General features: G+C 37.8%; 1 protein-coding gene across 5 annotated transcripts in view; it reads left to right on the top strand.

Moving 5' to 3' along the window:
- The first annotated feature begins 6,756 nt into the window (after positions 1-6,756).
- Positions 6,757-23,726, top strand: part of RBM39 (RNA binding motif protein 39) — a 31,795-nt gene continuing 14,825 nt past the window's right edge. For 2 of the 5 annotated variants that reach the window (XM_021688994.1, XM_021688993.1), the window contains exons 1-9: positions 6,824-7,147; positions 7,774-7,837; positions 9,593-9,642; positions 14,079-14,273; positions 16,631-16,696; positions 16,793-16,846; positions 18,770-18,887; positions 19,327-19,479; positions 21,352-21,489. In XM_021688994.1, the coding sequence (XP_021544669.1) occupies positions 7,787-7,837; positions 9,593-9,642; positions 14,079-14,273; positions 16,631-16,696; positions 16,793-16,846; positions 18,770-18,887; positions 19,327-19,479; positions 21,352-21,489 (825 nt within the window). In that variant the 5' untranslated portion in view covers positions 6,824-7,147; positions 7,774-7,786. The other 3 variants (XM_021688997.1, XM_021688996.2, XM_044918898.1) reach the window with 2 other exon arrangements.

Genomic DNA, 23,726 nt, shown 5'->3' with positions numbered 1-23,726 from the left:
CATTGTACTTTGTTTTTTTTTTTTTTTTTTTTTTTTTTTAAAGATTTTATTTATTTATTTGAGACAGAGAGAATGAGAGAGAGAGAGAGAGAGCACATGAGAGGGGGGAGGGTCAGAGGGAGAAGCAGGCTCTCTGCCGAGCAGGGAGCCCGATGCGGGACTCGATCCCGGGACTCCAGGATCATGACCTGAGCCGAAGGCAGTCGCTTAACCAACTGAGCCACCCAGGCACCCTGTACTTTGTTTTTATTAAGATTTATTTGAGAGAGAGAGAGAGTCCTCGGGTGAGCATGAGCATGAGTTGGGGGGAGGGCCAGAGGAAGAGGGAGAAGCAGGCTCCCCACTGAGCAGGGAGCCCAACTCGGAACTGGATCCTAGGACTCCAGGATCATGACCTGAGCCAAAGGCAGATGCTTAACCGAGTGAGCCATCCAGGCCCCCTGACATTGTAATTTTTTAACCAAGTATTAAACTCCGGCCAAAACATCAATTGTTGTTTCCTTATCTAGTTCACATAGGCTCTTAAGAAACTGCACGTTAAAAAAAATTAATTAAAAAAAAAAAACTGCATCTTGAGTTTGAGGGACAGGATTCTCTGTTGGTGATACCAAGCAAAATTATGAGAGTTGCAGTTCATGGTATCAGCCTTAAATAAGTGGCTAGTGATGTACCCCGGAAACAGCTCCTCTTCTTTTAAGGACTAATCATTCTCAAATTGATGAAAATTCCTCTGGGATATGTTACTACAATGCCCCTGACATTGTGGCCAGTAGACAGACAAGTTTTTGAAACAAATGCCAAATTCAATCAGTAAATTGATTAGACAATCAAGTACTAAAGGGGGAATGATAATTTCATACACCCGAATGCAGGTGGCAAAATTAATTCCATCTGTATGAAGAGGCTTGAGTTTCTTGCTGTCATAATTAGGGAAAAATAAAGGTTCGTTGTGCCTGAGAGTGGCTCAATAATATTGCTGGAAACTATCAGGCAGACTATGCCACTGCAGTCTCTGCTCCAGGTGAAAAACTCTGGTCAAAAAGGAACCTTGGTCTTCTGAGTTAGTGTCTGCATATCTGCATTCTCCTGTAATGTCAATCACAAGTTTTTTCAGGTAATAAAATCCTTCTCTTATTGGTGTTTTTTTATACAGAGAGGTTTAATTTTAAATATAGATATGATGTCGGGCGCCTGGGTGGCTCAGTCGTTAAGCGTCTGCCTTCGGCTCAGGTCATGATCCCAGGGTCCTGGGATCGCGTCCCACATCGGGCTCCCTGCTCAGCGGGAAGCCTGCTTCTCCCTCTCCCACTCCCCCTGCTTGTGTTCCTGTTCTCGCTGTCTCTGTCATATAAATAAATAAAAACTTAAAAAAATATATAGATATAGATATGATGTCTTGAAACTTTCATATTAAATTTTTTTTTAAGATTTATTTTATTTATTTTGAGAGAGAGAGAAAGAGACTCCCTGCTGACTGTGGAGCTGGATGCAGAGTTGGATCTCATGACCCCAAGATCATGACCCAAGCTGAAATTGGACACACAACTGACTGAGCCACCCAGGTGCCCCTTAAAACTTTTATATTAAGTCTAGGGGTACTTTGTATATATTTATAAATTAAATTGTAATGTTTAACAGAATTTTGCATACTAAAGATTCTAGTTAAATATGTATGATTGAATGATTGAGATTTGTGATTTTATGTTGAAAGGTATAGGAAACCACATCAGAAAATTTTAAGAAATTTTAAGACTAACTATATTTGTAATTTTTTTTTAAGATTTTATTTTTGGGGTGCCTAGGTGGCTCAGTCAGCTGAGCATCTGACTCTTGATTTCGGCTCAGGTCATGATCTTAGGGCTGTGAGATTGAGCCTCACACTGGGCTCTGCACTGGGCATGGAGCCTGCTTGAGATTCTCTCTCTCTCCTTCTCCCTCTGCCCTCCACCCCCCTCTCTCCCTCTCTTAAAAAAAAAAAAAAATATATATATATATATATATTTTTAAGTAATCTCTATACCCAACATGGGACTGAACCTACAACTCTAAGACCAAGATTCACATGCTCTACTAACTGAGCCAGCAGGCATCCCTCTATAATTTTAATATCTTGGATTTAGAAGAATTGTTTACATACTTGGGAAAGTTAAAGTGCTCAAAATAATATATGTTAAAATGATAAAAGGGGGTGCCTGGATGGCTCAGTCAGTAGAGTGTGACTCTTCATCTTGGGATGGTGAGTTCAAGCCCCATGTTGGGTGTAGAACTGACATCAAAAAACATGATAAAAGGGGGCGCCTGAGTGGCTCAGTCATTAAGCATCTGCCTTCGGCTCAGGTCATGATCCCAGGGTCCTGGGATCGAGCCCCACATCGGGATCCCTGCTCTGTGGGAAGCCTGCTTCTCCCTTTCCCACTCCCCTTGCTTGTGTTCCCTCTCTCGCTGTCTCTCTCTCTGTCAAATAAATAAATAAAATCTTAAAAAAACAAAACAAAAAAACCAAGGGAGCCAATGAACATACATTTCAAAAAAATGATAAAAGCATACTAAATTTGAGGAAATTTGTCTAAAGTAAATGGGACTCATTTTTTTTTTTTTTTTTTTTTTTAAAAGACTTTATTTATTTATTTGAGAGAGAGAATGAGAGACAGAGAGCACAAGAGGGGATAGGGTCAGAGGACGAAGCAGACTCCCTGCCGAGCAGGGAGCCCGATGTGGGACTCGATCCCGGGACTCCAGGATCATGACCTGAGCCGAAGGCAGTCGCTCAACCAACTGAGCCACCCAGGCGCCCAATGGGACTCATTTTTTTGAAGAGTTTTGTCTGTTCAAGCTGTATTTATTTATTTTTATTTTTAAAGACTTTATTTATTTGTCAGAGAGAGAGAGAGAGAGCACAAGCAGCAGCAGGCAGAGGGAGAAGCAGACTCCCCACCGAGCAAAGAGCCTGATGTGGGACTGGATCCCAGGGTCCTGGGATCGAGCTCCGCATCGGGCTCCCTGCTCAGTGGGAAGCCTGCTTCTCCCTTTCCCACTCCCCCTGCTTGTGTTCCCTCTCTCACTGTCTCTCTCTCTCTCTCTAATAAATAAATAAAATCTTAAAAAAAAAAAAAAATAGGGCGCCTGGGTGGCTCAGATGGTTAAGCATCTGCCTTCAGCTCAGGTCATGATCCCAGGGTCCTGGGATCGAGCCCCACATCGGGCTCCCTGCTCAGCAGGGAGTCTGCTTCTCCCTCTTCCTCTGCCTCTCCCCACTGCTCCTGCTCTCTCTCTCTCTGTCTCAAATGAATAAATTAAAAAAAAAATTATTAAAAAAAAATAAAATAAAGTGAAGGTGATTTTAGAATTTTTGCTTCATAAATACAATTTTAAAATTGTGAGTCTTTAAGTTTTAAAGATAACTATTAAAATGCACTTACTTTTTTTTTAAGATTTTATTTATTTTTGACAGAGAGAGAGAATGTGTATAAGCAGGGGAAGCAGCAAGCAAAGGGAGAGGGAGAAGCTGAGCAGGGAGCCCAATGTGGGGCTTGATCCCAGGACCCTGAGATCATGACTTGAGCCGAAGGCAGATGCTTAACCGTCTGAGCCCCCTAAGCGCCCCTAAAATGCACTTACTTTATAAATTGAATATTAGTTTTTAAAATGCAAGTATCAAAGGACACCTGGCAGGCTCAGTCTGTAGAGCATTCAACTCTTGATCTTGGGGTCATGAGTTCAAGCCCTATGCTGGGTGTTGAGCCTACTTAAAAAAAAATGCAGGCGCCTGGGTGGCTCAGTTGATTAAATGTCTGCTTTTGGCTCAGGTCATGATCCCAGGGTCCTGGGATGGAGCCCTGCTCAGGCTCTCTGCTCAGTGGGGAGCCTACTTCTCCTTCTCCCTCTGCCTGCTGCTCTGCCTACTTGTGTTCTCTGTCAAATAAATAGATAAAATCTTTTTTAAAAAATAAAATAGACATTTGTTTAAAAAAAATGCAGGGGTGCATGTGTGGCTCAGTCGGTTAAGAATCTGACTTGGTCTCAGCTCAGATCTCGATCTGAGAGTTGTTGAGTTCAAGCCTTGCTTAGGGGTCCATTCTGGGTGTGGAATCTACTTAATTAAAAAAAAAAAAATGCAAGCATCAAAAATAGCACTCTCTGCCCATAAAAGTCATACACTGATATCAAAAAACATTGGCATAATGTTTTGTTTTTTTTTTAAAGATTTTATTTATTTATTTGAGAGAGAGAAACAGCATGAGAGGGGAGAAGGTCAGAGGGAGAAGCAGGCTCCCCGCTGAGCTGGGAGCCCAATGTGGGACTCGATCCCAGGACTCTGGGATCATGACCTGAGCTGAAGGCAGTCGCTTAACCAACTGAGCCACCCAGACACCCCATAACGTATTTTTTTTTTTTAAAGATTTTATTTATTTGACAGAGAGACAGTGAGAGAGGGAACACAAGCAGGCAGAGTGAGAGAGGGAGAAGCAGGCTTCCCTTGGAGCAGGGAGCCCAATGCAGGGCTCGATCCCAGAACCCTGGGATCATGACCTGAGCCGAAGGCCGACCCTTAACAACTGAACCACCCAGGCACCCCATGGCAGAATGTATTTTTAAGATTTTAAGTAATCTCTACATGCAACACGGGGCTCGAACTCACAACTCTGAAATGAAGAGTTGCATGCTCCACAGACTGAGCCAGCCAGGTGTCCTGACATTGGCAAAATATTTTAAATTTAAAGTCAAATTCTCTATCTATTACCTCCTCTATTCCAGGCTTTTGGTTATTCTGTGACCTCTTCTCTGTAAGTTATAAAACAGAATAATATTTTTGATGGTGGAGATGATTTAAACCAATGACGTTTTGGTTCAAATGAGAACAAAATGATGAAAGGGGAATTAATTTACACAGAATGTCCATAAGCCAGACAGAGACAGGCTTTGCAAAATGAATGAAAAACATATTATGTTAATATTTTCTTTTAAACATAAAAAATACTTTTGTTTTAGAGAAGAGTTTTCCAGCTGGTGTTTCTTGATTGTGCTCTAAATTTCCAGGTTCACTCCGATCATCCTTGAACAGAAAACAATTTAAGAGATATTCAATAATCAAGTGACTGAAAGCTTAAAACTTTCCTATTCCCAAATAAGTCTAGAGGTTAAAGTCAAATTGTGTTGTCATGTTCCCAAACAAACAAATTATTAAGTGACCACCTTTTTGGTTTGATATTTGCCCAATTAACAAGTCACAATAATAGAATTAAAGGGGCAAAGAGAAGGCAAAGGTTAGCTTTGTTTTTTTTTTTTTTGTTAGCTTGAGCATATTATGCTTTAATGTTCTGTGATGATTTTCAATACTTAAAAAATTTAAAAGAGGATCTGAATTTTCAGGAAAAGGAGTAAGGGAATATTACTATGTAACATCTATTAATCCTCTAAGAGAAACACCTGTGTGGAAAATTAACCAGAAGTATAAAGTCCCTTTACATTTACATTTCCTCTAAATAATTGTTTAGCAATAACAGAAGTTAGCTTTCCTGAGGCTTAAATATTTGCCAGGTACTTTACAGACACTATCTCATTTAATCCTCACTGTACTCCTATTAGGTCTTCATTCATTTATTGAGTGTCCTCCTGGCTGGGCACCAGGCTAAACACTGAGAATTCAGTTGTGAGCATTATCAACCTGAGCATTATCAGCCTAGGTCAATCTCAAGAAGCTTAGCCTAGTAATTATGCTACCCCCTTCTTCATAAGAGGAAATGGAGGATAGGCTCTTAGAGATTAATTTACTTGTCCAAGGTCACACAGTGTTGGAGCAGCTTACAAGAACCAAATTATCTCACGTCAAATCTTAACCCTCAATCGCTAAGCTGTTAATAGACTTACCTGTAAGATTTTTTGGTTGTAAGTCCTCTAATGTTTTTCAAATATTTTTTTTCAAGTATTTTTAACTTGGAGGAAAAAGCCTTATAGTCAACCTCTCTGCTGCCTCTTTTTCAGTGTTGACCAGAGAACAGGTGGTGCTTGCATACTCTTAACTGCCAGGTATTTGGGAAACTTAAGGGGCGAGAAGCCAAGTCCCAAGGGAATGGGGGACATTTTTGAAGAAACAATAGCAACCCGACACAAGGCCAGACTATAAAATCCAGGGCATAAAGCTGATCCATTGCCAAGGGAAGCAGTTTGTTTTTTCACCTTCTCTTTGCTTTTCTCCACTATTTCCAAGGGTCTTTAGTTAGTCGTGCCTAGCTAGCCCACTGGCTCCAAAAGGCCGGAATATCTAATTTTTATTCTACACCCATAGCCTCCTAGCCCCATACGGTCTTTTCTTGCCTGCTCTTTTACATGCTTTTCACTTCTTCACTCTTGGCGGAGAATCTATACATGACGGTTTTCGTTGCATTCTATCGCCATATGGACTAGGTTCCCTTATGGCGACCTTGACAGACACCAGGGTGAGAGGCCCGGGGGAGGGGAAAGACGGTCAGCGCTGGGAGAGAAACCTTCAGAGAGCTGTGAGGAGGCGCCACAAGGAGGAGGCGCCACAAGGAGGAGGCGACCACTGAGCTCCACTCAGCGTTCAGTTTTTAAAAAGATTGACAGGAAGTGTACCAACTGTCTTTGCTCTAGCGTCTTGCGTGGTCTCGCGAGATACGGACGTCCATGTGGAGGGGGTGTCAAAGGCTCCGCTCTGAGTGGGGGATGGGAATATCTGTGGCGCAATCATTGCGCGAGATTGGGCCATGGTCGCTGGGGCCATGCTTATATCTCGCGATATTTCAGCTGCTCCTGTCTGGAACTAGAGGCAGCTTCTCGCGAGAGCCCGTGCTGAGAGCTCTGTGAGACCCCGTGTGTTTGTGTGTGTATGTGTGTTGGTGGATGTGAGTACGGGGAAGCAGCGGCCGCCATTTCAGAGAGCTTGCTGAAGCTGTCGCAGGGGTGGATCCTGAGCTGCCGAAGCCGCCGTCCTGAACTTCCGCGCGGGCTCCTTTAATCCCATTGTTTCTTTTAGATTCGCTCGGGCCTATCCGCCCTCGGAGCCCGAAATTCGGGCTGGGCGGAACCTCGGCCTGGGCCTAGCGGCTTAACAGTAGCAACAGCGGCAGCAGCAGCAGCCCCCCTCTTTCCGAATACAAGCATCCCAGGGGCCCGAAAGCCCGCACAGGTAAGGAGATGTCGCAGGCCTGTGTATTGTCAGAGCTTTTCAGAGATCTGGTTTTCGTCTGGTTTGAGGGGCACTCCTTAGGCGGTCTTTAACGACTCCGGGGGGCGGGGGGGGGGCCTCGAGAAATCGGCTCCATTTCGGCGACCGCGCCCTTATTTTCCGGTCGTATAGATTTCATGGTTCTTGGGTGGCAAGGACTCCAGAGAGGCTTCGGGCGGATGGCGACCGTTTCCTTCCAGGCCTGGCCGGCCGCGACCTCCCAACATGGCGCCAGCCGAACGCTACCATGGCACACAACCCCTCCCAACCGAGGGAGTTTCCCTTTGCCCCTAAAATGGCAGCGCGGGTTTTGCGCGGAAAGAGGCGCTCTTACTCGCGCGCGGGTTCTGTTTTTGCAGTTAATTGTGGGCTTTTTTTTTTAATCGTGCATTTAATGTATTTCCGTGTGTTCAGTCTTGGAGACATTTCAGATTTAATTACTAAGCCTGGTAAAGTGCATCCTGCCACTTTAGTCATTCCAGGGCTCTTTGAAGGTTTTTCTGAAGTTTCGGAGTTTGTCGCGTAAGGAGGAGACTGATCGGAATTGAAAAATGTTTACTCACTGAATTACCTTTCTTATTTTCTAGACGTTTAGAGAAAATGGCAGACGATATTGATATTGAAGCAATGCTTGAGGCTCCTTACAAGAAGGTGAGAAAAAACATGTCGGTGAGGTTTATATATTTCTTAATTTAGCATTATCACGAAACTACTGCTGAAATGTAAACTAACCTCCCCGGAGCCCTCTTGATTTATCTTATCAGAGATGCATTACGTGTAACTTAGAAAAGTAAATATATGCTATTGATGTAATAATATTGTGCAGTAGTTTCACTTCAGCGTGATGAATAAATGCCCATCTATCTCTCTTTGTAGACTTGCCTAACGATATCTCACCTCTACTCCCATGAATTCACCTTTGATTCCAGTGTGAACTGTCAATCATAAGGTAGTAATTGAGTGACTTATCGCTGTACCGTGGTCCCCTAGGTAAAATGACTCAACTAAGAATTACCAGCTCCAGTTTGGTATAGCAAAAAGGTGAATGTAGTGGTTTGGGAAAATAGCAGGGGTCCAAGAATAACAAAGCATAACCAGTCTGTGGCAAGCAAATCTTTAAGTTTTACAAGAAATGGGTGAGATTTAAAATTTTTTTATATATATATATATGACTGGTGATAGTAAATAATGAAACAGGCAGGTGATGATCTGCTTAGTTAAAAATTACTGAAATTCTTGGATCCCTGAACAGAAAAATTTTTTAAAGCAAAGGAGGCAGTATCACAACTTAGAGTCACTTGATGACTGTTTTACTGTGCTCCGTGTTGTTTTATTTTTAATTAGTCCCTGCCATAATATTTCACACTAAAAGCTACAAAGGAATTATTTTGGCTAGTAGTATAGTCTGACCCATTTCAGTATCACAGTAAAAGTAAAGTGTCTTTTCATTCTTTCACCAGTTGGTGGTGAAAATAGCAGTATGCATGCATTATCACTGGTGTCGCAAACTGTAAGCTTTGAGTTGTTAGCACTTATACTTCTATAACTGATGTGATCAAACTTTAAAAATAAACATTGCGCTAAACCTTTTGAAATAATACATCTGTTTTTGGAGTGTATAGCACGACCATGTGGTACCAATTTGGAAGAATTCTTTTTAGTTTAAATAGTGTATGTAGTTTTATAATGCTTAGACTCGAAGAACTACTTTCTGTTTTAATGTTAAGATTCTTGTGTCTTAGTTTAACATGGATGTAATTCCATGTAAACAGGTATGGAAGTAGGAAATGTTTAGGCTGGACTGGTGGATTATTAATTGACTTTCTTGGGTTCTTGGGAGTCAACATTACTAAAGCAGTGTGAATCCCTGTTTGCTTCAGGGCGAGATGTGTGACAGAGGTGGCATCAAGCTCTTACAGTCCCAACCCTCCAACGGAAATGGGCGAAGATCTCAGGAATGGCATCGGTCACAGGAAATCGATAGTGGCTGGCTGCTAGCATGGCCACTTGGGGCTTAGGCAGAAATAGAGCCATGGTACTGACCAAAGGGACCATAGCACATGGAATAAAACTCAAAACAGGACTTCATTCATGTTTTATAGAAATTCTATTTAACCACTTCAACCCTGTAAATCTGGATAACTTAATATCTAACTATATAAGAAAGTAAAATTTAACATGTTAATATGCATTTTTATTTTTGTATCTTGATGACTTAATTGTAAGCAACAAAGTGGTTAAACACATACCCATCTAAATTTTTTTATAGCCTTCCATGTTAAACTATAAACAAGTAATTAGTTTTAAAATTGTTTTGTATTTTCTTATTCCTATTCCCTTTACCCTTTGACAACTTGAAATGTTACCACTTCGTCCTCATGATGTTCTTCTATCAACCCTGCTTAGGATGAGAACAAGTTGAGCAGTGCTAACGGCCATGAAGAACGTAGCAAAAAGTAAGTTATAAGAAGGGACCTGGGGTGGGGGGACCCTTATGCGATTGAGATCTTAAGTTGTGTTCCTGTGGCTGTAGCATCAAACTAAAAGTTCTGTTCAGAAGCTTTTTCCTTGTCTCTCTTAGAAAAGTCGTTCTTTACCTTCTGAAGGGATGAGAAACTATTTGAGGATATGGATTCTCTCCGTAGATTTCAGGATACAGTTTCAGGGACCTTTTGGGCACCTTCCCCTCCAAGTCTGTCCATGACAATCTGGATAAGAGTTCCTGTATTAGAGTTTGTCTTTTGTCTTAAATTTATAAACTTCGGCTTAATATTTTGGTGGTGTGTTATCAACAAATAACCAGCCCCTGGAAAATACTGTTTGCTCTAAATCAGAAGGAGTCAGAGCTGTGAATTATATTGATGCTCCTTGCTGCTTAAAGGCCCTTTTTGTAGCAACATGATAGCATACTTAAGTACTTTTAGCCTTTAACGTGGCTTTTGTGGTTTAAGCTTTTTAAACTCTAACAGACTTAAATATTGAAAATGGAGTTTTTAAAAAAATTGTGCATATTAATGCAATTTACTAGGTTAAATGTGTAACCCGTAACAATGAACTCAGTGCTACAGACTAGTATAGAATAGAGTAAATGATAAGTCTCAATGACTGTATAAGCCAGAACCACTTTATAAAGTCAGATCCTATTTTTGGAGTATTCTTTTCTGCTCTAAAAATTAGTGATTCTTAACATCATATGGTCATGTTACAAGCATTAAATTGTTTTAGTAGACTATTTTGTGATGTCATTAAAATAATCTGTCATGTACATGACGCCATCTAATGAAAAACATGATAACATAGCCACTTACTTTTTTTTTTTTTTTGGCTCTTTTCCTAATAAGAGCTCAAAATGCTTCATAATACGCTACCTCAACATCCTCACAACTTAGGTAGGTTGATGAAATTCTTAGGTTGGATTATGCAGGCTTTGTTACGCTGGTTTTTTTAATTCTTAAAATTCCCCTAAATGTAGTAATGGATTTAAAATGATGCAGTTTGTAGAAAATGTCTTTCTTTTTTTTGTTGTTGTTCAAAGTTGGGTAGAGGATCTGTTACAGTCTAATCACAACAGATTGTGGGAATTAATCACATGAGGTTTAGTCTTGAATTGTTATGGTTTAAGGTAATCAACCAACTATTGCATGGTTTAATGTCACCTGGTTTTAGACGTTTTACCAAAGTAAGTTTCCTAATTAACGGTTTTAAATTACCCAATTCGTAATGAAAACCTAGGAAGGAGTATCCACATAAATTGAAATTATCCAATCTAGGTATCAGCCCTGTTGGGTGGGTAACGATCTCATCCTAAGTGCCAAAACAATGAGGACATGCACTTTGGGCACAGAGTTTTCTTTGTTCGACCATTCTCAGATGTCACTCCTTGCTACTTACTCGATCTCCAGTTTATACTTGTTTTCATTCTGCATCTAAGCTCATTAAGGCTACCAAGCTTTTACAGGAAATTTAGCATCAAGCTCTCTATGACTGATGCTTTGTGGCCTTTATTTAATGTAAGTAGTCTTGTGACACTGAATAAAAGAATGGAAAATTTTCTTTCATTGGCTATAGGATAGCCAATTTAAGGGAACGTCCTTTTGAAACATCCCAACTACCATCTAGTATCTTTTTAAATGTACAAATTATTTCTGTCATACTTCTCATTCTCAGTTAAAGCTGCTTAAATAAATGGCTTTTTTGTTCAATCAGGAACTTCTCACCCATTTTTCTAAAGGGAATTGATCTTTCAAATTAATTTCAAAGTTATCTAGAAGAAAATTCGTATTTAAGGTTAGATAAAATGTAAAACAAATACAGTGTTCTGTGCTTTAGTGTTCTGCATAAATTCTCTTAAAGGAAAGTGCCACGTTGCATTTTTCATCCTAAAACTTCATTGTCTTAAAAGCAGTTGAGTGTTGGGATATAGTTTTAAGGGAGTAGGAAAATGCACATTCTGAGAAACTGAGTTTACCAACTAGTAAATGTTTTCTTTAAAAATAGTTCTGATTCTCAATACGTACACTCAGTTGTATTCTGGTAGTAGTGGAAGGAACTAAGTTAAATATAACACAAATTGGTTATCAATTAGCCTTCTTTCTGAAGAGCTATACCCCTGAGTTTGGCAAGACCTCAAAGTATACCTTTTAAGTATCTGAGCTTGCCTTCATGGGAGTACGATTTGTTAGTGTAACCATTTTTGGAAAATCTAAACCAGCGTCCATTTAGTTAAGCTCTTTAGGAATTACTCAAAAAGGATAACAATAAAATGACACAGTTGAAATATATTGGCTACTGTGTGTGGATTATCTATAAATTTTGGAATAAATGACTTTTCTATTTTTTTTCTTATTTTCCAGAGTACTTTGCATTTAAATTTTAGATCTTCTTACATGGAAGAGGTCAAATCCAGTTATAGCAAAACACCTTTACAGCAGAGGCCATATAACCAAAAAGTCCAAAGGCCCAGCCCAGTGGACCATTTACTTCAATGATGTTCAGTACAAAATTCCACTGCCACTAAAGACTTTGGAAAGTCCCTTTTAAGTTGTAACAGGATTTGACTATTAGTGTGGATTTTGATAACTCTTCTTTAGTTAACTTAATGTTCTTTCAAGCTGCATTTTGTTATAGAGAAGAATACTGCTTTCTTAAATTTTTGTCTGGGCTTTTATGAAGAGGATCGTGCTTCTGAATGTCTTATTAGTATGTTGCTGTGTTTTTACCTGTCTGGGGTTGCCTTCAGATGTGGGTGGGGACTCATTTGTAAAAAGTTCTAGGAAGACTTTTAGTTGAAGTTAGCTCTCCGATTTTCCAGTCTTTTCCTTTGGCTGAATAAGTTTTGGGCCTAAAAAAAGGTAGATTGGGAGGTTGGCTGCCTCTCTGCTGTGGGCCTTCTATGAGCAGAGCAATACTTTGTCTGTCCTTTGTGGGCGATGGAGTTACTTTGTCCCCTGATTGATTATATGTAGGACTTCTGATTATAGCTATCTCACAGAATTCATAGGCTAAGACATAGTGTCAGATGTTTTAGGCAACAAAGTTGGAATGTAATCTGTTGCCCTTCTGGGCATTGCTTTGATGACTTCTACATAAATAATGAGTGTAGCCTAATTTTCTGTCATGTGCTACCTAGCATATACATTTCTGACAGTCAGGTGGATTATCTTGAAATTTTAGACAAAGTTTCTGCCTCCTTGGAAAGCTCTACATCTCCTTGTGATTGGAGTGTGGGTTTCAAGATTCCAGAAGGTGGGTGTCTTCATTTTCTATTTTCAATGCACTCTAAGATGACCTGCTTACAGGTTCTCTGAGGCAGACTTCAATTGCTCTTTTGCTAACTTTGATAAGGACTAAAGAGTTTAATTAAATTTTCCAAATGATGTAGAGTTGTCAAAATGTTTATCTTTTTAGCCACTACAAATTGACATTTTAGCGGAATAAGTTTATTTTTAAATGTCTTTGAATTTATATTGAAATATCTGAAGGCACCTCTAAAATTTGGGTGATGACAGAGATACAGATGGTAAGATTTAATTATGAAATGAATGGGTGGTATACTGTGAGGAATACAGAAATGAACAGAAAGATATGACTGACTGGCTTTTTTACTTTTCAGAGTTTGAGATACTATAAAGATTGATAAAGGTGTTGATCCTTGTTTTTGATTGCACCCCACAGGCTTGTATAAACTGGCATGCTCCATTTTCTGGTGTACTCATTATAACTTTAAATAGATATATCTGAAAAGGTCACAAAAGTTCTAGGTGTGTCAGAATGCATGTCATTGCATTAGTTTTATTGTTCTTTGTCAGTACTTGTAAGTTTGCCCATGAAAACCAAAGTATTGATGCTTGTATGACCCTTTGAAGTAGAAAATATTCGTATGTGTAGATTGGTCAAAATTGGCTCACATAAAGGAAGTTAGTGGTTTTAATGAAAAATTTTTTATATGACCCACTATTACTTAAATGTTAATATATTCTATTGTAACTTTGATTTTTATTGCTGTATCTAGTGGATTACAGTAATAACTCGTTGGCCAGTTACATGTTGGTCAAACAGTTTAAAAGTTCAGGTTTTTATCTACCTCCCAACAAATGATTTCATTGTTAAAGCTGTAACTGACTCTCAGGTCTCTGGAGCGATCATTATAGTTCCTGCTCTCAACTGATTGTCAACTGACTGCTGATTTTCAGTAGTAGAAGGCAAAGGTGGGGTGCTATTTACCTTACCTAGGAATTATTTTTCCATAAGTATGATTATGTATCATTGTATAATAGTAAAAATAGCAAGATAAACTTAACAAAAAGATTTAAAAGATTTCTGACCATAAAAGGAAGTATATTTTGACAGTTTCTTAAACCAGCAAGATAACGGTAATTTTTTTTCTTCTCAGGAGGAAAAAAAGCAAGAGCAGAAGTCGTAGTCATGAACGAAAAAGAAGCAAAAGTAAGGAACGGAAACGAAGTAGAGATAGAGAAAGGAAAAAGAGCAAAAGCCGTGAAAGGAAGCGAAGTAGGAGTAAAGAAAGGAGACGGAGCCGCTCAAGAAGTCGAGATCGCAGATTCAGAGGCCGCTACAGAAGTCCTTAGTATGTAACTATAATTATGATTTTGGTTTGAGAGTCATTCTCTGGGTATCCAGAAAACAATTAAACCTGCGTAATTTGCATTGTAAAATTTGTTTTTCAATATGACTAGTTAAAAAGCATTAAATAAGGATATTGGCATTGAAAAGACTAGCAAAGTAGAAATATAGTGTGTGGACTAATACTTTCGTTTTACTAGGCATACAGATTATTTTTTGTTACTCCATCTAAAATATTTTAACTGTATGCCAGTCTAAACTAGACCAAAGCACTAGAGTGCTTAAAAGACTTGATACTGTAGTGCCAAATATTTGAAAGCTTAAAAGGTATGTGAGCTATTTCAGATACTCTTTGCTGAACATAAATTTAAAATTTTTAAAGCCCAAATAGATAAGTTATAAATACATATAATTAGTGAAATATGTAATTTGGCTGTTTTTCAGCTGAAATGACAGATCCTTTGTGAATTTGGTGTTTGCTCCTTGATAATGATGAATTTTGGGGCTCGTCACATTTATATTTAAGGTTTTTAAAAATAGTAAAATACTAAAGTGCTTTGAAATCACTATGGAAATTTGGTTTAACAAATTGGAAACATGTTCTATTATGTCATTTAAAAAGCTATGTTAAGTTTGGAAGGAACGTATCTACAACTCTTAGGCAAGGATTGAATCTAGCAGTCCTTAGCCCTTTTTAACCTTGTTCTTCTTAATGAATATATTGTTGTAAACTGTGGGGGAATGTATTAAAATTAGCACTCATAATTAGCACTTGAATGGTTGGAATTGGACTTGAAAGACAAACAGACCTGAATAAGAGTTTTGACTCTTCTACTTGGACAAGTTAACACTCTAAGCTTTAGTTTTCTCATCTTTTAAGAAAGAGGTAATAACTGACAGATGAACTTTAATGAGTATTGAATCAACAAGAGAATGAAAATAAAGGACCCACAATACTTAACTACTACTCATGAAATGCTTGGGTATTATTTGCGGCCATTAAAGTTAGTAACACTTTGGGTTCTGATTCTGGCTCTTTAACCTTTAAATAAAAAGGATTGAACTCCTTGTTCTCTAAGTTCCTCCTAGCTGCTTATTTCACAAACATTTAAGAGCTGAAAGAGGTCCACAGTGTTTTAATTCCAAATGATTAATAATACTTTTTTGGTCTAATTTACTAAGACTTACCATATTTGTTTTTACCAGAATTAAATAGGAGGAAAGGGATTACCTTAATAAATTCTGTATTATTTATCTCTTGTTTTAGTGATAAATACTTGAAGTCGGCCTATAATCCTGGTTTGACTTAAAAATGATTTAGTTCTTATGTGTAGTTTCATGTGATCTTTAATTTATTCAGTAAATTTATATTCTTAATTGTGACTATTAGTCTGAATTGTGAAGGACCCAATTAATACAAAATTTTACTTGGAGATGCTTGGGTATTGGCAGGTATACTTAGAGTCCATGAAAATGAGTCCAAATGTGGATCACATACCACTAGATACTTTGATTTTGCTACCCTTCTTGAAAAGGAGAGTAGGATGAGCACTAAGGGACATCTGACCTGTCCCTTTAAGTTAATTTGGTCTTTCAAAATTTAAAAAAAGGCCCCCAAACTATTAGGCTTTTTTAGAATTCAGAATAAAACTGGATCTTAGAAAAATGTTATGATGTCTTTTGAAAAAATATTCCTTTATTATATAGTCAAGTTGACAAAAAATTTTTGAAATACTAATTTATTTTTTTTACATCTTTACTACAGAATATTTTGTCACAAAGAAGTGAAGTATGACACAAACTGCTTTCATGCAATCTCTGAGATGTACTGTTAAATGGAATAGTTGGGAGTTTCATGATAAGAAAGAATTAGTCCCCTTTTAAAAATTCCTCAAACAAGAAAATATTATGTATGAATTTTTTGTATATACAAATATATAAATACATAAATTCCTGGGAACGGATCTGCAAAGATACACACCAAATTGTTAACTGTAGTTATCCTGGTGTGAGGGAAATTCAGGGTGATTTATTTTCACTTTAAAAAAATATCCTCAGGAATGTATTCATAAATGTGTAATTAAGAAAAAACAATAGACTGAAAATGATAGAATTTTCAGAATCTTAACAATATTGAGGCTGTAACCTTTGGTCTCGGCACCTCTCAGTGGTCCGGGATGGATAACTATAAGAGCAGTTGCCTGGGATAGAGTTAAGAAAAAAAAAGTCTTTAATTTCCTCTTCATAATTGAGGTGGAAAAAATCAGCCTAAACAATGTTAAACTTGCTGGAGAGCGCATGAACTCGATCTTAGCAAGACCCTAACCCTGTAACTAGTGTAATTTTGTGTTTCCTTTTTAGCTCCGGACCAAAATTTAACAGTGCCATCCGAGGAAAGATTGGGTTGCCTCATAGCATCAAATTAAGGTTTTTAAACATACTTCTGAATTGTTTAAATTGTTTTTCAAGGAACTAATGTGGTGTACTTGTTTGGGTAATTTCTGAAACTTTTTAACTTTGCAGCAGACGACGCTCTCGAAGCAAAAGTCCATTCAGAAAAGACAAGAGTCCCGTGAGGTAGCTGTTGTCCCTTTTTTTTATCTTTAGCACTTTCAGCTTTTGTAAAGCTTTTGCAACTTATGCTACTGTTAAATTTATTAATATTTATTAATTTGGACTATGTTAAATCAATGTGGATGTTTAAGTTTTCATTTTAATTTTCTATAAGAACGGAGCAGTGATTACAATTTTAAGGTGTAAGGTCCTACATGTGCTCTTAAATCTCTTTTAAATAATGGTAACTATAGAAAACTTTAAATAGACTTGCCTCTGCTTATCTTTGGAATTAATAAATTTTGAGTTACTAAAATACCCTCATGGGAAAATTGGTTGTACGGTCATGAGTTTTATTAATCTGGCTCTCTCTACTGAGATAAAGTATTTAATTTCCAAAATCTTAACCAAGTTGACTTGTTTCTTAGTAGTCTTGTTATCAAATATTTGTGAGTTACTTTCCTCTTAAATATAAGAGTCACTTATGAAGCCTACCATTTATTTTGGCTTAAGGAAAATTTTGATAAATGGCAGCATTGTTTACTGATACTCTTTCTGGCTTCCCTTAAAGGGCGCCTTCTAACTTAGAGTTCCTTATTTGGTATATTTTAATTCTAGAATTTGATGTGAAAACGTTAATGATTTTAAAAGCTCTTTTTTTGTAACCTACTGAGCTTTTTTTACATTCTTTAATATTTACTCTTGTAAGAAAATCCCCTTTTCTCATTTTCTGGATGTAGTTTAGCTTTGTACCTCTGTTTTATAGTTTCAGATTACCTGCTGATTTACCAAGGAAATGTACCAGAATTTTGTAGGTGGAATATTTCAAAAGGACCTTCCTGAAAAGGTCCAGAATGTGGATAAGAGCATGTTTGTGCTTTTATCCTTAGGGTTTCACTTAGAACCTTAACCTTTAGTGATGTTTTTTAATAAGTAACATTAATAGGACTTCTGTTTTTTTCCATGAAATTAAGTTTCATCTCACGCTCTTTTACTTGAGCACTTTAGTTTCCTCTATATAATAAGAAGTGCTCTTGATCTTCAAGGCTGTCTGTAAAAATGAATAAATTGAATCCCACTACTGGTATTTATTTAGATAATTTCCTGCTTTTCATTTTTGATTTGTATATGGGTATTGTTTCTGTATTTTATAACCATCAAGAAACATTGCTTTGGATACTAAATTTGTAGAGTCTGTAAGCCTTGATAGAATAAACAACCATAATTCCATATATCTTATCTCAATTTGTTAAATTCAGGGGAAAAATCAGACTAAAATAGTTCTCACCATCTCAAGTTGGTCATCTATGATTGTCAAACTTTGCCTTCATGGTCTTAACGGTTACTTCATGGTCTTACGGTTTTGTTATGGAAAGTCATCCTTTCCACTAATTTGGACCATTCTGACATTGTAGCTAGTAAGTGGTTATTTTCTGTGACTATTCTTAAACTCTCAGGCTTTGGATTGGTCTTTCATTATTCTGCAGAAATTACAATTTGTAAGATTGAGATGCTAATGGACTTTTGTCCTGATACCATGTAAGATATTAGAAGAAGAAACATTAAGTAACTATCTTGTTGAAGGAATTGAGTCACATTGAATTATTTTATGGACATTTTGTATACATCTTAGTGAAAATGAGCTTGGGAGGGGCACCCGGGTGGCTCAGACAGTTAAGCATCTGCCTTCCACAGGTCATGATCCCACCTGGCACCCTGCTCAGTGGGGGGAGTCTGCTTCTCTCTCCCTCTGCCTCTTAACACTGCTTGTGCACGTGTTTTCTCTCTTCCTCACTCTCTCGTAAATAAATAAAATCTTAAAAGAAAAAATGGGCTTGGGAATAGTGACTACTTCTGGTAAAGTTTATTCTGTTTATTGAAAATGAACTTTATAAGGTTATTTTAAGAATATAATTTATAAAATTGTTTATTTTTTATTCCTGTTAGGGAACCTATTGATAATCTAACTCCTGAGGAAAGAGATGCAAGGACAGTTTTCTGCATGCAGCTGGCAGCAAGAATTCGGCCAAGGGATTTGGAAGAGTTTTTCTCCACAGTAGGAAAGGTAAGTTTTTAGTCTATTTAGGGAGGTCGAGTAAATGGGAATTGTGAACAACATTTTAATAATTGTTAGTATGCCTGATTAAATTAGAGAGTATTTAAACACCAAATATTTTGACTTAGTAGAATTCAGTTAGGGAAACTTTTGCGTAACATTTCTATTTTGCCTCAGTTGGAAATTAATAGTGTTGGAATTAATAACTATTATCACATATTCAAAAGTAGAAGTGGACTGACAAGTTCACTTATTTAAAACATTGGGGGGCACTTGGCAAGTTCACTCGGAGGAACGTGCAACTCTTAATCTCTGGTCACGAATTCATGCCCCACTTTGGGTATAGAGATTACTTAAATAAACCACATACCAGTAAAATTTCTTTAATGGTTTATGGTGGATGGTTGCATAAACAGAAGCTTCTGTTAAGTGTGTGTCTTCTTTTTAGGTTCGAGATGTGAGAATGATTTCTGATAGAAATTCAAGACGTTCCAAAGGAATTGCATATGTGGAGTTTGTTGATGTTAGCTCAGTGCCTCTAGCAATAGGATTAACTGGCCAACGTGTTTTAGGAGTGCCAATCATAGTACAAGCTTCACAGGTAATTATTTTCTTGGTTAGGAATTTGATCAGTGATCGTGCAAGAAACCTGCTGTTGCTTAGTGTTACACTATAGTGTCTTACATAATCATTAATTATTTGAGTTAGATGTTCTCAGAACAGCTTTTTCTTTTAAACTTTGTCTTGGTTACTTTGATAATAGTATATTCTCGACAACATTCTGTTCTAATATAAATTGTAAATATCTATTTCATGAAAAAGACCTGAGAACTTGGTCTAGAATTTTTTGATTTGTGATAATTTATCGGTTGGGGATAAAAGCATTTAAGAACATGTTTATCCTTTCTTTCAAATGGAGTGATTTTGACATTTTTAATAAATTCAGTATTTTCAGTGATAATACACTCTTGCATAAGATTTTATAAAATGTTAAGAGTAGTTTGAGCAGCTATCGTTTTCTAGCATTTCTTGAAGGTAAGATGTGTCAAGCTAATCTTGAAAATGTTTTCTGTTTAAAATGTCTTCTGTTTAATTCCTCTTTGCTGGTACTTTATTATATAGTAATCCAGTATTGCCTTTGGGAAATGAAATTAGCTTTAATAATATCAGTTCATCCAAATGTGGAAAAATTGAGATGTATCATTTTATTATATGAAAGTATTTTTAAGATACCTCATCAGTAGCTATTTTTATTAAGACCATTATTGATATGTTACTGCTTGCTAGCTCAGGTGTTTTTTTAATGGAGAATATAGGATTTAAAGAATATTCTCGAACAACACATAATAAAATAGTCATGTTGATAGCCTTCCAAACCACTGAAATAAGTACTCTGTAACTCCTCAGTAATCTGGTTACTTCATCAAACTTACCCGATATTATAAAGTTAGGCACAAGCTTTGGAACCAGATCTGACTTTCCAGTTTTACTCACTGTTAATAAGCTGTATATAACATTGATCACGTTAGTAGCTTCTGTCATATTTAAAAGACAATAATAGGTCCTATTTAGTGTTTTAGAAGTACTTAATATTGGGTATTTATCACTTGAATATATGTAAACAATAGGAGAATAATTGTTAGGAAATGGGAAAAATTAGTTCCTTGATTCACTTCCTGCAATGGAGGACAAAATAATAGTGTGTAGCTTGGCCTGAAGAGGGCTGAGAATCCTGAGATTAAATGAGATTTTGAATTGATTCAAGTTTAACCTCCTTTGGACATAGATACTCAAAATGTCTCAATTTGTTAAAAGGAGCTTATGGTAGAATATGAATTAATAACCATTACCTTTGAGAAAGACTTCTTTCGGAAAAAATGACAGCTAAACTTGATGCTTCGCTTGATTTGATTTTATATTGACAAAACCCCTTCATGGCAGCCAGCCAGTTGGTGTATACTGTACTTTGAGTAACAATGATTTTGAGAGTATGTTAATAATAATAACAAATGTATTTACAAATTCCAGGAGACAGTCTTATTTTCCACATTTAGCATGTCTGATATCAGGATGCATCATTTAGATGGCATAGTGTACTTTTAGGATTGATTTCATTTTACATATGTAGTGGAGTGTATGATTGCTTTATATATGACTTGCGTATGCTTGTAAAACTTTTAAAGTTTTTTGCGGCAAAATATATATCTTAAGTTGAATAAAATATTGAAGTTTTTGTTTAGAAAATTGGCATTGGAACCATTTTCTTAAAATTTTAATTCAGTGCCATTAATCACAGTCACACGTAAGTGGAATATTTGTCCTGTATATGACTTACTAAACTTAGAGTAATTTCATCACTAACCTTGGCCATCACTAGTCATTAAGCAAACCCGAAGTGAATGGGATTTTACTATGATAAAAATGATTTGGATTAGTGCTGTGTGATGTGCATTTTGTCTTATCCAACTTGTAGGCAGAAAAAAACAGAGCTGCAGCAATGGCAAACAATCTACAAAAGGGAAGTGCTGGACCTATGAGGCTTTATGTGGGCTCATTACACTTTAACATAACTGAAGATATGCTTCGGGGAATCTTTGAGCCTTTTGGAAGGGTAAGTGCCAATATCTTCAATGATCCTTAATAGGTTCTTTTTTTTTTTTTTTTTTTTAAAGATTTTATTTATTTATTTGACAGAGACACAGTAAGAGAGGGAATACAAGCAGGGAGATGGGAGAGGGAGAAGCAGGCTTCCCGCCGAGCTGGGAGCCCCATGCAGGGCTCGATCCCAGGACCCCGGGATCATGACCTGAGCCAAAGGCAGACACTTAACGACTGAGCCACCCAGGCGCCCCAATCCTTAATAGGTTCTTATTGAAATATAACTGCATAATAATTCTGTGTATCTACTTTGTCATGTTTTAGTGAGGTTAATACTAAGATGGGGAAGGGTGGTTCTGAAAGGGTTTTATGGCATCGTAGATTAAGATAGTATCTCTGAAAGAAGGTAACATTTGAAGATAGTCTGTTAGTGTTGTCATTCATAATGCTGTAGTGAAATGTATAGAGTATCAGAAGCAATCTTTTTTTTTCAAGTCAACATGAATGATAAGAGTATCCTGTGCATTTGGAACAAGAAATTAATTTTTCGGGGGGGGGGTTTGGTACAATCTACCTCCCCAGTGTGGGTGCCTGAACTCATGGCCCCAAGGTCAAGAGTCGCGTGCTTTTCTGACTGAGCAAGCCAGGAACCCCCCTGTTGATGTTTTTTTGGATGCCTGTTTTTTACCTACTGAAAATTTAGGGGTAGGTAGAGAAGCCTCTCTGTCTACTAAATTAAGGAGTTAGACTTTTTTTTTTTTAAAGATTTTATTTATTCATTTATTTGAGAGAGTGAGAGCACATGAGAGGGAGGAAGGTCACAGGGAGAAGCAGACTCCCCGCCGAGCGGGGAGCCCGATGCGGGACTCGATCCTGGGACTCCAGGATCATGACCTGAGCCGAAGGCAGTCACTCAACCAACTGAGCCACCCGGGCGCCCAAGGAGTTAGACTGTTTATATCCAGTTGGTCCTCTTTTTAGCATGAACAGTTTATTTTAGAATAAATGTTAATACTAGTAAGTTGTAGTTTAAAAGATTCATTATGTGGCCATGAATAAAAATGTTGGTAACTGTTATATTGTATCCACTACTACTTTTCATTGCCCTTGGATATACTTTTTCACTGTTTCCATTCAACCCCTTTGTTAAACTGTTTGAATCAATGGTAAAAGCTGGGTGTTGATTGTGGGTGTTTTATTAATATGCACACGCTAGTGATGTACAAATGGTGTTCTTTTGTTTGTTTTTTTGGTCAGTCACTACAAAATTAATGCATTCCTGAAATTACCAGGATATGAAGAAATGTAGTACATCCATTCCGGGGGAAAAAAAAAAATTTTTTTTTTTTTAAGAATTTTTTTTTTTATTCATTTGACAGGGGGAGAGCACAAGCGGGGAGAGTGGCAGGCAGAGGGAGAGGGAGAAGCAGGCTTCCAGCAGAGCAAGGGAAGCCCGATGTGGGACTTGATCCCAGGACCCCGGGATCATGACCTGAGCCGAAGACAGTCGCTTAACCAACTGAGCCACCCAGGCGCCCCCATGCTGTGTTTTAATTTTTCATGCTTTCTGTGTATGAACAGCTTTATTGAGATACTGTGATGTACACAAACTATACTTTACCTGCTTAAAGCGAACAATCCATTGCCTTTTAATGTGTTCACAGAGTTGTGCAGTGATTACTACAATCAGTGTTGATTTAATTCTTAAGATTTTTTTTTCTTAAGATTTATTTGAGAGAGAGAGCGGGGTTGGGGGGGTCCGGGGGAGAGAGAGAGTCTCAGGCAAGCTGAGCGTGGAGCACCATGCAGGACTTGATCTCTCAACCCCTGAGATGATGAGCTGAGTTGAAACCAAGAGTCAGACATGTAACTGTGCCACCCAGCCGTCCTTGTTTGTAAGATTTAGTTATTTTTTAAAGATTTTGTCAGAAAGCGAGCACAAGCAGGGGGAGTGGCAGGCAGAGGGAGAAGCAGGCTCCCCACTGAGCAGGGAGTCTGATGCCAGACACTGGGATCATGACCTGCGCTGAAGGCAGATGCTTAATAGACTGAGCCATCCAGGCGTCCCAAGATTTTTATTTTTTTTTTTTTATTTTTTTTTTTTAAAGATTTTTTTTTTTATTTATTTATTTGAGAGAGAGAGAATGAGAGACAGAAAGCAGGAGAGGGAGGAGGGTCAGAGGGAGAAGCAGACTCCCCGCCAAGCAGGGAGCCCGATGCGGGACTCGATCCCGGGACTCCAGGACCATG

This window comes from Neomonachus schauinslandi, chromosome 10 (assembly GCF_002201575.2).
Source record: "Neomonachus schauinslandi chromosome 10, ASM220157v2, whole genome shotgun sequence".
NCBI lineage: Eukaryota > Metazoa > Chordata > Mammalia > Carnivora > Phocidae > Neomonachus > Neomonachus schauinslandi.
This window is presented reverse-complemented; position numbering and strand designations above follow the sequence as displayed.